This window comes from Lepus europaeus, chromosome 17 (genome assembly GCF_033115175.1).
Source record: "Lepus europaeus isolate LE1 chromosome 17, mLepTim1.pri, whole genome shotgun sequence".
Lineage (NCBI taxonomy): Eukaryota > Metazoa > Chordata > Mammalia > Lagomorpha > Leporidae > Lepus > Lepus europaeus.
In genome coordinates, this window is record NC_084843.1 from 33,201,623 (window position 1) to 33,216,008 (window position 14,386).

The 14,386-nt window shown below is 42.1% G+C and overlaps 1 protein-coding gene across 3 annotated transcripts in view; it reads right to left on the reverse strand.

The window, feature by feature from the left end:
• The window catches only part of ENTPD1 (ectonucleoside triphosphate diphosphohydrolase 1), a 183,223-nt gene that overhangs the window by 46,960 nt on the left and 121,877 nt on the right, over nucleotides 1-14,386 (reverse strand). For all 3 annotated transcript variants that reach the window (XM_062214724.1, XM_062214723.1, XM_062214721.1), the window contains exon 3: nucleotides 521-638. In XM_062214724.1, the coding sequence (XP_062070708.1) occupies nucleotides 521-638 (118 nt within the window). The remainder of the gene's footprint in view (nucleotides 1-520; nucleotides 639-14,386) is intronic.

Below are 14,386 nucleotides of genomic sequence, written 5' to 3' on the forward strand. Positions count from 1 at the left end.
GGAAAGCAGCAGAGGATGGCCCAAGTAATGGGGCCCCTGCCACCCACATGCGGGACCTGGTTGGATCTCAGGATCTTCAGGGCTTCAGTCCCAGCCCTTGCAGCCATTTGCGAAATGAACCTGTAGGCAGAGATGTCTTTCTCTCTCTACCACTCTTACTCTTTCAAATAAATAAAAATAAATTTTTAAAAAAAGAACAATAATGCACATCTCAAAAGGAGATGTGAGAATTAAATAAAATTATAAAGTTCAGTTCATAGTTCATGATGTACAGAAGTGTCCTGGTAATGGAAGCTACTATTACTAAGTTATTTTAAATTTGCTTATTCTTCAAGGGATTACTTATTCAGGGTTGATTTCAATAGCATTTTCTGTAATATTAACAAAATAACAATAGCTCCACCATTCTTCACTTGGCTTCTTACACTTGAGCCTCTTTTTCCTCTTGTGTTCTGCTTGCCACAAACCTCTCATGTTCTTGTGCCCCAAATGTCTCCCCTTCTCTTTTTCTCCATCTTACCTTTCGCCTTGCATTCTTCTAACTGATGCACCACTCCTGTGTCGTTCTCCTTTTCGGCTGGCCACTTATATATGTACAAACTTGTGTGGGAAGAGCCTGCATCCAGCACAATTCCATACTGAGAGCAAAACAAATAAAAAAATGTATCAGTACAGCATCATTCTCCCTTACATTCAGCTTCCAACAGGAAGGAGACAGGGACAGTTTTCAAAAACGAGAGCAGAAAGTATTTTAATTTGAGAGGAACTCTGGGCAGAGATGAGTAGAGTTACCCTAGTCACAAGAACTACCAGGATGTCAATTTCTCTAAACCATGTCTCTTAATATTTACTTAGAAATACTCAGGCCTCACCCAGGGTGGGGTCTAAGCAGCAGTGTTGTTTAGAAGCTTGCTGGATGATTCTAATATACAGCCAGGATCCAGAATCACATGCTCAAGCAGGTAAAACAACATGGGAGGAATAGAAAGCCATTAATCCAGTAGATCCTAAACTTGTTTGCACACTGGAATCATGCGGGAGCTCCAATGGCCATGATTCCTGTGTCCAACCCCTAGATATTATAATTTAACTGGTCTGCTATGTCGCCTGGGCTTTGGAATTTTTATAAGATCCCATGTGATTCTGATGCACAAATTTGGGAACCATCAGGTTAACTCACTGAGGGTCACACAGACATAATAAATATCTTCTTCTAATTTTAGCTCAGTAAATGTGGAGCTTATTTTAAAGAGACACAGAAAATACTAAGCCCACTTGGTTTTAAATTATGAATATAACTATAAAATTATAATAAATGCACTAAAAATGTACCCAAACTTCCATGTTTTAGCTCTGCAAAGGAGGAAGAAAGAGAAAAACAGAAGAAAGAGAGAGAGAGAGAAAAGAAGGAAGGAAGGAAGGAAGGAAGGAAGGAAGGAAGGAAGGAAGGAAGGAAGGAAGGAAGGAAGATGCATGCAAGGAGAAGGGGAAAAACCCGCATGAAGAAGTGGTGATCAGAGGAGAAAGAGAGGATAGAGCAGCATGTCTTACTCCCGAGCACATGACACGTCCCAGGCAGAGGCTGAAGGAAGCATTTTATGTGACTTACCTGAGCTCTCAGAACAGTTCTGTAAATTAGCTCTTATTTTAATCCATTAAATATAGGTGAGAAACTAAAGTACAAAGAGGTTAAGTAATTTATTGAAGATACACGGCGAATGAGTAACAGAGCCTAGATCTGAATCAGTCAAATGGATCTTTTTAAGAACATTAAATAAGGGATAACTACAGAGCAGGAGGAAAATCTTTGTATATATCAATGAATTTTTGCGTCTGTGCCAATCCGTATAATCACTGCCAAGAACAAGACGCATGGCACCCTCTAGCTCCCAGAAGGCTTTCTAGTATCCCCCTGGGGAAGTTTCCCCCAAGCGAGACAACTCTCTTGACCTCTATCACCACAGGTTAGTTTTTCCTGGTTTTGAACCCCAGTAACTGGACACACAGTGGCTCTGCTTTACACCTAATGTCCTTCACATCTATCAGATGCACTTAAACTGTGTTAGCAGTTCATTTTTGCCCATTGCTGGAAGTATCTCATTATTTGCATACGCTGTATTTTCATCTTCTGGTGGACATTTGGGTTGTTTCTAGGTGAGGGCTATTGGGAATATAGCTGCCATAAACACTCTTGTACATTTCATTTGGGGGATATAAGCTCTCATTTGTTTTAGACATTTACACAGGAGGAGAATGCCAAGTGCCCGTTTAAACTGATAAACATCTTTGGTTACCTTCCTAGGCTCAATCAGTGTGTGTGTAGGGGAAAGGGTATGATTGATAATATCTGCCATGGGTTTGGAAACAGAGATTGATGGCCTGTGTACTTTTTTTTTTTTCTTAATCATTCCTATCTTAGAGAGAAACCTGGAGGAAAGTAAATGAGGAGGCAAAAGGAAGAGAAACACAAAGGAAGCACTTCCCGAAATGTAAGCCAACGACTTTGTGCCACTTTGTTGCACATTTGAGCTCTGCACCTCAAAGTATGCCCTTGAAAATATTTATCTATTTGTATGTTTCTTTAAAAGGCAGAGTGACAGAGAGAAAGGGAGAGACAATCTCCCATCCACTGGTTCACTCCCCAAATGACTACAACAGCCAGGGCGGGACCAAGCTGAGTCTAAGAGCCAGGAACTCCATCCAGGTCCCCCATGTTGGGGGCAGGGTCTCAAATACTTTGCCATCTGCTGCTGCTTTCCCAGGCGCATTAGCAGGGAGCTGGACTGGAAACAGAGCAGATGAGACTTGAACTGGCACTCAGTTATGGGATGCCAGCAAGTAAGCAGTGACTTAACTCTCTACCTCATAATGCTAGCCACACTTGAAAACACACACACACACACACACAGTCTTTAAAAAGTTGATGGAAAATACATATTATTGGGAAAAAAACTATGCATGGATTTTAAAATCTTTTTGCACCAAAAGAAACTTATTCTTTAATTCCATTTTCCAGTAACTTTTTGAAGTGTGTATGTGCGTTTGTGCACCCTCATAATCTTATCACAGAGAAAAGAGGACCAGAATGAGGATTTAAGAAATCTACAGGACCATTAGGAGCAGCTGAATGTAAGGCCTACTGAATTTCCAACTTGATTCCACTTCAGTACAGAGCAGGGAGTATCACTGTGCAGACCTCGTGAGGCGCCTTGACCCTAGGTAACCTCCGCGGTGTTCCCTGTCTTGTTTGGCACGGTGGGGATTCCCCCTAGTAACTAGAAAATGCTCTTAGAAAGAAAAGGCCCTGTATGCTTGCTTTGGACGCAGCAAGGGAACAAGCTGCAGATTCCTCTGTAGCTAGGCCTGTAGTAAAAGGAATCCACGAAATCAGTGGCTTAGGTGCTGCCCACTGTAGACAGAGGGGACACCGACTGAAGTCTGCGGCCTTTACTCGTGGGAAACCTCGCAGGATAGAGAAAGCAGCTCAGGGATTATGCAGTAGAAAATTCTGTTGTTCCCTAGCAGGGCCCAAAGTTATTCGTGCCAGAGAAATGTTCCAACCACAACGGCATATGATGAAAGCTAGCAAGGCGGCAGCAGCAAGCAGCCTGTATCTGGAATCAGGACATTCTATTCTGTCTAACTTTGTTGACATGAAAGTCACTTTTCCAGGAGCGCCAAGGAACCTGCCTTGTTTCTATCAGCCTAGTTCTCTAAGGGCTTACATAGTGGGGTGGTTGATAAATCAAAGCTTTCACTACATTTTGTTTGGCAAGTGTTTGCGAAGGGGTAGAGCATACTGTAACGCTGGAGTTGAGAGCATTTCCCCTTCTGTATACAGCACACTAGAACACTAACACGTCCAACGGCGCCAAACATTTGTCTTCTAAAATAGTTTGCAGAATAAAAAATTGGCATCGCTTACTGCTTGAGAGACAGATAAAGTTTGATCATCTGCAAGTTCTCAGATGGAACATTTGGGGAGTTTGCCTTCCATTCTTACACGGTTTACCAGTGTCTGAGTGGCCAACATCTTTTATTTTCTTTCTACCACCGCAGCATTTTCCAATGCATATTTCAGAGAACATGAGGCTGCAAGGATCTCAGCAAATATAGCTTTGCAGAAGTTTGGGGATGCTTGTACTCTTACCCCTTCCTGGGCCCAAAGCCCATTAAACAGTGAAGGCCTCAGCCAAGGCTGGCAATGGAAAAACATGGTATTTTTCTTAGCTTGCATTTAAAACTTTCTAAAACCCTTGAAAGTATATCCTTTCTATTAAAGAAAAAAATCAAAGCTTTGTGTTGCAAGGAAGATATCTGATATTCCCTTGTGATTATTTCACTATTTTCCATGTTAAGAGTACTAAAAGTTCATAAAATATGAATTAGAAAATAAGAGACATTTAAGATTCCACACAGACATCACTGTTATTTTTTTATTTCCTTCCAATCTTTTCAAAAAAACTATTTATTTACCCCACCACCACCACACACACACAATTACAAAGTTAGTTTCCATCTTCTGGTTCACTCCCCAAATGCCCCCAACAGCTGGGACTAGTCTGGGACCAAAGTGAGGAGCTGGGATTCAACCCAGGTCTCCCACATAAACAGCAAGGACTTCATTACTTGTTTCATCACTGCTGCCTCCTAGGGGTTGTATTAACAGGAAGCTGGAGTCAGGTGCCAGAGTCAGAACAGGCCCAGGCAGCCAGACATGGGGCACAGACATTTCAAATACTCACCCCTGCCCCAGTGTTTTTTAAATGCTTCCTTATAATATCATTTATATAGTTGTAATCTTAATGTGTATACATGTTTGTCCTCAGCTAGTTTTTTATTAATATTTTAATTGTTCATATTGTTGGGGCACATACAGTGGGATAATTTGATACAATAGGTGTATACAACATGTAACAACCAAGTAAAATCAGAGTAGTTATTATTTCCATCTCCTTAAACATTTTTTAAGGAGGGTGGGCATTTGGCACACAGCTGAGACACCCCTCGGGACACCAGCATCACAAACTGGAGTGCCTGGGTTCAATTTCCAGTTTTGCTTCTAATTCCTGCTTCCTGCTGACGTGCACTGTGGGAAGCAGCAAATGATGGCTCAGGTTGTTTCCTGCCATCCATGCCATATCCTACAGGTTTTCAGATGTTTTGTTCACATGTTCATATGGTTTTGTTTGTTTGTTTTGACAGGCAGAGTTAGACAGTGAGAGAGAGAGAGAGAGAGACAGAGAGAAAGGTCTTCCTTTTCCGTTGGCTCACCCCTCAATGGCCGCTGCGGCCGGCGCACCGCACTGATCTGAAGGCAGGACCAGGTGCTTCTCCTGGTCTCCCATGCGGGTGCAGGGCCCAAGCACTTGGGCCATCCTCCACTGCACTCCCGGGCCACAGCAGAGAGCTGGCCTGGAAGAGGGGCAACTGGGACAGAATCTGGCGCCCCAACCAGGACTAGAACCAGGTGTGCTGGCGCCGCAGGCGGAGGATTAACCTAGTGAGCTGCGGCACTGGCCCACATGTCCATATGTTTTAAGAAAATTTTTATCTCCCTTTTGATTTCTTCAATGACCCATTGTTCATTCAACAGCATGTTGTGGTCCATTCTCCATGTATTTGTCCGATTTCTAGTTCTGTTGTTGATTTCTATTTTTATTCCATTGTGATCAGAAAAGATATTTGCTATCACTTCAGTCTTTTTTAAGTGTTAAGACTTGTTTCGTGGCTTAATACACTGTCTGTGCTAGACAATATTTCATGTGCTGAGGACAAGAATATGTACTCTGCAGCTGTTGAGTGAAATGCACTGTAAATATATGTTAGGCTCATTTGGTCTACAGAACAGTTTAACTCGATGTTTTTTGGATTTTTTGCCTGGGTGATCTGTTCATCACCACCTCGGTGACTGTCCATGAAAGTGGAATGTGGAAGTTCCCCACTACCATTGAATTGGATCCTATCTCTTCCTTTAGATCTAATAATGTTTGCTTTATAAAATCAGGTGATCTGGCATTAGATAAATATAATTTACAATATTATCCTCTTGTTGAATTGATTCTTTGGTAATTCTGTAGTTTGCATGATTTTTGTCTTAAAGTTTATTTTGTCTGAGATAAATATAACTTAATCCCACTCACTCATGGTTTTCATTTGCAGTGAATATCTTTTCCTGAACTTTTGCTTCCAGTCTGTAAGTGTCTTTACTGGTAATGGAAATTTCTTGTGGGCAGCATATCTACCTACATGCATGTATTCAGCCAATTTGTTTTAATTAGGGAATTTAGTTTATTTACATTCAAGGTTATTATTGATTAGAAGAGATTTACTCCTGTCATGTTATCAAGTGTCTTTTGCTCATTTTAAATATCCCTTATTCTATTCATCCTCTTATTCATCGTTGTGGTTAGGGTAGGGATAGGGAATGCCTCGTCTGTGCCATGAAATCATTTGGTCTGGCCCTGCCATAGCAACTGCAGCCAGGACTCAAAATTCAATAAATCTACAGTAGGCTAATTTTTAAGCTGATAATTTTGTGGGCCTGTGAATGTTATAAATATCCAAATAGCCTTAGGCACACAAAAAAGTCCCCCACCCTTGGTTTACTTGTATTTGTAAGGTTTGATCTTTTTCTATTGCTTTTTTTGTGCATCACTCTTCTATTGAGTTTTATGCTATCATGTCTTTTCATGATGGTAGCTATCTCTCTTTTGATTTTGAATGTAGGACTCCCTAAGGCACTTTTTTAAAATAAAAATATTTATTTATTTGAAATGTAGAGTTAGAGAGAGGCAGAGACAGAGAGACAGAGAGATACAGAGAGGTCTTCCATCTGCTGGTTTATTCTCCAAATGGTCACAATGGCTGGAGCTAGGCCAATCTGAAGACAGGAGCCAGGAGCTTCTTCTGGGTCTCCCACGTGGCTGCAGGGGCCCAAGGACTTGGGCCATCTTATCTCCCACAGCTTTCCCAGGCCATAGCAGAGAGCTGGATTGGAAGTGGAGCAGCAGGGACTTGAACCAGCACCCATATGGGATGCCAGCACTGCAGGTGTTGGCTTTACCCACTGTGCCACAGTGCCAGCCCCTTAAGTACTTTTGTAAGCCCACTCTAGTGGCAATGAATTCCTTCAGTTTTTGTTTGTCTTGAAAAGGCTTTGTTTTCCTTCATTTTTGATGAAAGCTTTGCTGGATCTAGTATTCTTGGTGGTTTGGTTTTGTTTATTTTTTGTCTTTCTTTTAGAACTTCCATTCCTTTCTGGCTTATAAGGTTTCTGTTGTAAAATCTACTGGGGGTTCCCTTAAATGTGGTTGGTGCTTTCCTCTTGTAGTTTTTAGGATTCTCTCCTTGTCTTTTACTCTTGACAGTTTGTAACATGTTAAAGACTTTTTCTGGTCATGTCTGTTTTGGAGCTTATGGACTTTCTGTACCTGGATGTCCACATAGTTCCCAAGATTACACAAGAATTCAGTTATTATCTGATTAAATAGGTTTTCTATTCCTTTACCCATTTCTTTTATTTTTTTAATTAATTTTTTTTGACAGGCAGAGCTAGATAGAGAGAGAGAGACAGAGAGAAAGGTCTTCCTTCCGTTGGTTCACCCCCCAAAATGGTCACCATGGCCAGCGCACTGCGCTGATCTGAAGCCAGGAGCCAGGTGCTTCCTCCTGGTCTCCCATGCAGGTGCAGGGCCCAAGCACTTGGGCCATCCTCCACAGCCTTCCTGGGCCACAGCAGAGAACTGGACTGGAAGAGGAGCAACCGGGACAGAACCAGAGCCCCAACCGGGACTAGAGCACGGGTGCTGGCGCTGCAGGTGGAGGATTAGCCTAGTGAGCCGTGGCACCGGCCAACCCATTTCTTCTCTTTCAGGGATCTCATAAATTTACATATTTTCTTTTTTTTAACTTTTATTTAATGCATATAAATTTCCAAAGTATAGCTTATGGATTACAATGGCTTTCCTTCCAATAACTTCCCTCCCACCTGCAACCCTCCCATCTCCCGCTCCCTCTTGCCTTCCATTCACATCAAGATTCATTTTCAATTCTCTTTATATACAGAAGATCAGTTTAGTATATATTAAGTAAAGATTTCAACAGTTTGCACCCACATAGAAACACAAAGTGAAAAATACTGTTTGAGTACTAGTTATAGCATTAAATCACAATGTACAACACATTAAGGATAGAGATCCTACATGAGGAGTAAGTGCACAGTGACTCCTGTTGTTGACTTAACAAATTGACACTCTTGTTTATGGCATCAGTAATCACCCTAGGCTCTTGTCATGAGTTGCCAAAGCTTTGGAAGCCTTCCAAGTTCACCGACTCTGATCATATTTAGACAAGGTCATAGTCAAAGTGGAAGTTCTCTCCTCCCTTCAGAGAAAGGTACCTCCTTCTTTGATGACCTTTTCTTTCCACTGGGACCTCACTCACGGAAATCTTTCATTTAGGTCATTTTTTTTTCCAGAGTGTCTTGGCTTTCCATGCCTGAAATACTCTCATGGGCTCTTCAGCCAGATCCAAATGCCTTAAGGGCTGATTCTGAGGCCAGAGTGCTGTTTAGGACATCTGCCATTCTATGAGTCTGCTGTGTATCCCGCTTCCCATGTTGGATCGTTCTCTCCCTTTTTTGTTCTATCAGTTAGTATTTTCAGACACTAGTCTTGTTTATGTCATCCCTTTGATCCCTGTTAAATATAAGAGTGGGAATAAGAGAGGGAAGATATGTACAATTCGGGACATGCTCAAGCTGACTTGCTCCAAACGGTAGAGTTAGAAACATACCAGGGGATTCCAATCCAATCCCATCAAGGTTGCATGTACCAATGCCATCTCACTAGTCTGTTTGATCAATTTCTGTTCACAATTAATCATAATGATAGGAGTAAGAATCAAAGGGATCACATATTTTCCATTTAATGGCATCCCTAAGGTTGTGAGGCTGTCTCCACCAAAATTGTTTTTCTTTTTCTTTTTTTTTTAACTTTTATTTAATGAATATAAATTTCCAGTGTACAGCTTATGGATTACAATGGCTTCCCCCTCCCATAACTTCCCTCCCACCCGCAACCCTCCCCTCTCCCGCTCCCTCTCCCCTTCCATTTGCATCAAGATTCATTTTCAATTCTCTTTATATACAGAAGATCAATTTAGTATAAAGATTTCAACAGTTTACACCCACATAGAAACATAAAGTGAAACATACTGCTTGAGTACTAGTTATAGCATTAAATCACAATGTACAGCACATTAAGGACAGAGATCCCACATGAGGAACAAGTGCACAGTGGCTCCTGTTGTTGACCCAACAAATTGACACTCTAGTTTATGGCACCAGTAACCATCCTAGGCTGTCGTCATGAGTTGCCAAGGCTATGGAAGCCTTCCAAGTTTGCCGACTCTGATCATATTTAGACGAGGTCATAAAAGACAGGGTGAGGATAGTAACCAATGATCCTAAGAGTGGCATTTACCAGGTTTGAACAATTATACAGCATTAAGTGGGGAAGAGGACCATCAGTACACACAGGTTGGGAGTAGAGCCATTGGCAGTAGAGTAGAGGTTATGATTATGAAGGAATGAGGCCCAAGTGCACTAGACAGGGCCTAGAACAAAGGACAGAGTCATTATTAGAGGAGCTAAGAAAGGTGCTGTCTAAGCTACAAGTAAGTTTTCTGATTGAGAGGCAAATAGAACCTGATAGAAGGGGCTTGATAATAATCTGGTGGGCTTTAGGCCTTGTAAATTCAGAGGCCCAGACCTATCTATCTCTTCACATGGGGTACATCCTAAGGGAGGTGTGAACCTCCTAGGGGAAGGCACTCTGTTGACTTTCATTACTTGGCTGGCCTGGGAGGAGAGCTGGCCAGGTAAAGGCAGGCATCTCTAACAAGAAATTTACAGTTCTGCCTGCAATGTTGCTGACCCTACTTGACCATACCCTCAGCTGCAGTGGTCACTTTCAGAAACTGAAAGAATTTGTTGCCACTCACCCTGCCCTGCAAAAGATGCTTAAAGATGTGTTACACACAGAAACACAGAAACATGGTCACCAATATGAAAGAAGGTAAAGGAAGGAAACCTCACAGCAAAAGATCACAGGAAGCTCAATTTCTCTTTGACATAGAATTAAACTCTGATGCTCTGTTAAATCAATGTGTTAAAGTAATCTATTATGTTCTCTTGATGTCTGTTAAATTCTAATTGTTCAAAAACAACTGAATTTTTATTAAGAGCTATGGGTTATTTAAATATGTGCTTATTTTCAAAGATTTGAATAATCACCTTATAACAATGATCAAATTTGGTCTATGTTATGTCATGATTTTAAGGAATCTTATTTCAACCAGATATTTTGGATTTTGAGCCTTCTTGGCATTCTTTTGCTTTTTTTATCTGAGATATTTCAAAAGTTATGTCTTCAAGTTCAAATATTCTTTATTCTGCTTGATCTAGTCTATAGATGCTTTCAATTGTATTTTTTTTAAGTTTCAAAATTTTTTGTGAGAAAACCAGAAAGAGAGAACTCCTATCTGCTGGTTCACTCCCCAAATGCTCACAATGAGTGAGGCTGGGCTAGGGTCAAAGTCAGGAGCTGGGGACTCAATCCAGGGCTCTCTAATGGGTGACAAAAATCCAGTTACTTTACCTGTCACTGTTTCCTCTTAAGGTCTGCACTGGCAGGAAGCTGGAGTCAGGAACCAGAGCCAGGAATTAGACCCAGGCACTTTGGTATGGGTTAGCGCATCCTAACCACTAGGCCAAACATTCCCTGAATTGTTCTTTTTACTCAACTTACTGACGTGTTCATTTCCATCATTTGCGTGGTTCTTTTCCCAGTTCTCTACCTCTCTGCTGAATTTCTCATTCATGTCATGTGTTTTTTTCCTAATGTCTTGAATTATTTTCCTGTATTCTCTTGAATCTCATCTTCTCCCTTTTATTCTTTAGTTGGATTTACTGGATTGTTAATGCCAAACACTGTTTTAATGCTTGCTTTTACATAAAATTTACCACTTTAGCCAAGTTAAGCATATAGTTCTGTGGTATTAAGTACACTCACATTTGTGTACAACTATCACCACCCTCCACCTCCATGTGTTCTTGTTTTTAAAAATCGTATTTTAAGTCCAGTAGGGTAAAAATAATGCAGATATACTCCAAGAGTATTTGAGGTGGAAGACTGGAGAAAATTCTTCCAAATTCTCCATTAAAAGTTAAGATTTTCTTGTTATCTAAGAACAGCACTGAATTCATTTTGAAAAAGCAGATGCAAGGGGAAAGGCCATGATCCTTTTAGCAGCAGTTGGGAATCCTGCAGAGCACCAGCTCAGCGATCATGACAAGCCGACAGCTCAGTGTCTGGCCTAAGCATGGTGTCCTCAGTAAAGTGTGTTGACAGCAGGCCTCCATGGAGGGCTTCTGCTGTGCTGGGCACTCTGACCAGTGAGTCACCTCTATTATTCTATTTAATCCTCAGACCCACCCTCCACATTGCTACTATCTAATTTCCCATATAAGGAAACTGAGGCATGGAGAGAGGAATTTACTTGCCCAAAGTCTCATCTGGAAAGTAACAGATGTGGGATTGAAATCAAAGCAGTCTGGTCCCTGATCCACATTCCACGGAAGTGGCAGTTTTTAATAAAAGCATGTGGTTTAGTATTGGGCCAGTCCGATCTCATGGTTTAACATTAGGGCAGTCCAATGCTCACGTGAGAGAGCTCCAACATGTGCCTAAATGCAGAATATTTACGTTAAAAGGAATATGACAACTTGCTATGTGCCTCTGTTCAGTGATGAGAAGAAAATTAAAGAAGTAGTGAATGAAGAAGATCACAAAGCATACAGATATTTTTCCAGGGGAGACTTTGGTACAACTAATGACTCTTCAGTTGGTTAAGCCTATGTTTTTTTAACATGGCCATTGCCTATCCAGTACCCATAGGGAATGGTTCACAAGTTTCAGTAGCACAACAATACCAGGCTGTCTCTTATACATAGACTCCCAGGCCTAGCATCCTGGAAGTTCTAACTGAAAGGTTCTAAGGGTCAGAACAGGATCCAGGATCTCGAGAGGATCCTGTTGCAGGAATCTGCCTGCAACACTAACAAGCCCTGCTATCAGGCTGGCCCATGCTCTTCACATGTAAAGAGAGAGCAGTTTTATTTGTTCAAGATGTTCACTCTATTCACTGAGTCAACAAAACACCTCTGAAGCAACTGCCCAAGTCAGATGCTGTTCTGGTTGTAATTTAACCTTTATTTTGTGATTATTTGATTAATGATGATTTCCCCCACTATATACAAGCTCAATCAAATTGGACTCCGGGAATAAGCATTTAACTTAGTGGTTCTCAAATAAATAAATAAATCTTTTTTTTTTTTTTGACAGGCAGAGTGGACAGTGAGAGAGAGACAGAGAGAAAGGTCTTCCTTTTTGCCGTTGGTTCACCCTCCAATGGCCGCCGCGGTTGGTGCGCTGCGGCCGGCGCACCGCGCTGATCCGATGGCAGGAGCCAGGTGCTTCTCCTGGTCTCCCATGGGGTGCAGGGCCCAAGGACTTGGGCCATCCTCCACTGCACTCCCTGGCCACAACAGAGAGCTGGCCTGGAAGAGGGGCAACCGGGACAGGATCGGTGCCCCGACCAGGACTAGAACCCGGTGTGCCGGCGCCGCAAGGTGGAGGATTAGCCTATTGAGCCGCGGCGCCAGCCCAATAAATAAATCTTTAAAAAAATAAATCTGGGGTTCAATCCCAGGTATTGTGAGTCCATGACCCATGTTGCACTAGGGCAGGAAGAATAATTTACCTACAAGAGGACAAGGATAATGAGTCCGTGGGGAGAGAGACAGCTGAAAGTCTTTCCATGTCAGAAGTTTCACCAGGAGAAGTTTGTGGCCACCACCATCTTGAAACAGAAGTAGTTAGAGCTTTCTCTCAGCATTGCTGTTGCAAGGTATTCCACCCTGGTAATAAAAGGGCCTTGAAAGATCTGGTCACATCTGGTCAACCTAAGTGATTTTAATATTACAAGGAAAATACCTTAATTCTGGCCTCCTCTGCCTTGCCTACTCCATAGCAGGACCATCCTAGCTGGCTGACCTTCCTCTAACCTGCTCGCCAGCCTACAGGAATTTTAGGAACACAAACTGGTATCACCCCCCTGTTTGGGGTCCTTCAAAGCAGTGGTTCTCAATCATGAATGCTTATTACAATCAGATGGGAAGTTTATAAAACACACCCTTTCCTGGGCTTTACACCCATTCCCCACCCCTAGACTGATCTAACTGACCCTGGGTGTGACCTAGACTAGCACTATTGAAAAGCTCCCCATGTGCCTCTTATACAGAACCAAGTGTGAGCACCACAGCAGTTGAATGAATGCACACTCCTGAGCCAGGCACACTAAGCTCAGACTTGGAACTCCTCTCCTACAACTCTTTCCAGCCTACCAGCCTACATGGTCAAAAATCCACCTCTATTCACTGCTGCCCATTCACCAGGGACTGTTTGCAGTTTCAAGTTGCCACTCTTTAATACACAGTATGACCTTTGTTTGTAATATGTCCTACCAGACCTTGCAGCAAACACTTTACTGTTCCTTAAGATGTGGCTCCAAGGCCACCTCCTCCATGAAGTCTTCATGTGATCAGACCCAGTGGCTCCTTTCTCTAGGCTTTCATAGCACTGTCTACCTATCTCTTTATTATAAGACTCTGTTGTATTGAAACTATTCGTACAAAACTACTCTCACCCCACACAAAGCAATAGGTGCAATGATATTTCAGATATCTCTGTGGCTGCTTCACACTTCCTGGCCACCTTTTTACTTGAGTCCCAGCAGTATCTCCTAGCATACTCCCAGGAGTATCTCCTAGTATATTCCCAGCAGTATTTCCTAGCATACTCCCAGCATTATCTCCTAGCATATTCCCAACAGTATCTACTTCTACTATGAAGCTTCTGTCCTACTTCCTAGTAGGTCACCTGTGGTACCCACACAGCCCCTGTGACATATGCACAAACCTACTAATTTACCCCTGGAAGGGGCAATTCTTGACCAACAGTGGTTGAGAACCAGGGGGATAAACCTTCAGGTTATTTGAAGTTATATGAAGTTAATTTTCCACAGCTCTTCAGAGGGATCCAGAAGGATGAAGCCTCAGTTGCCCAATACAGTGATTTGTTCCTGACTCCCTCTTTGGGTGGCTTTTCCCTCCCTGTGTTTCCTTGGGATCATTTCCCAAAATAAACATCCTGCATGTATTTACTGTTAGTATGATGTGTTGTTTGGAAAAACAGCACACTGAGACAAATGGAAAAAAATGTTATTAGCCTTTTGGTCAGAAAACTCAGTTCTAGCGTTAGCA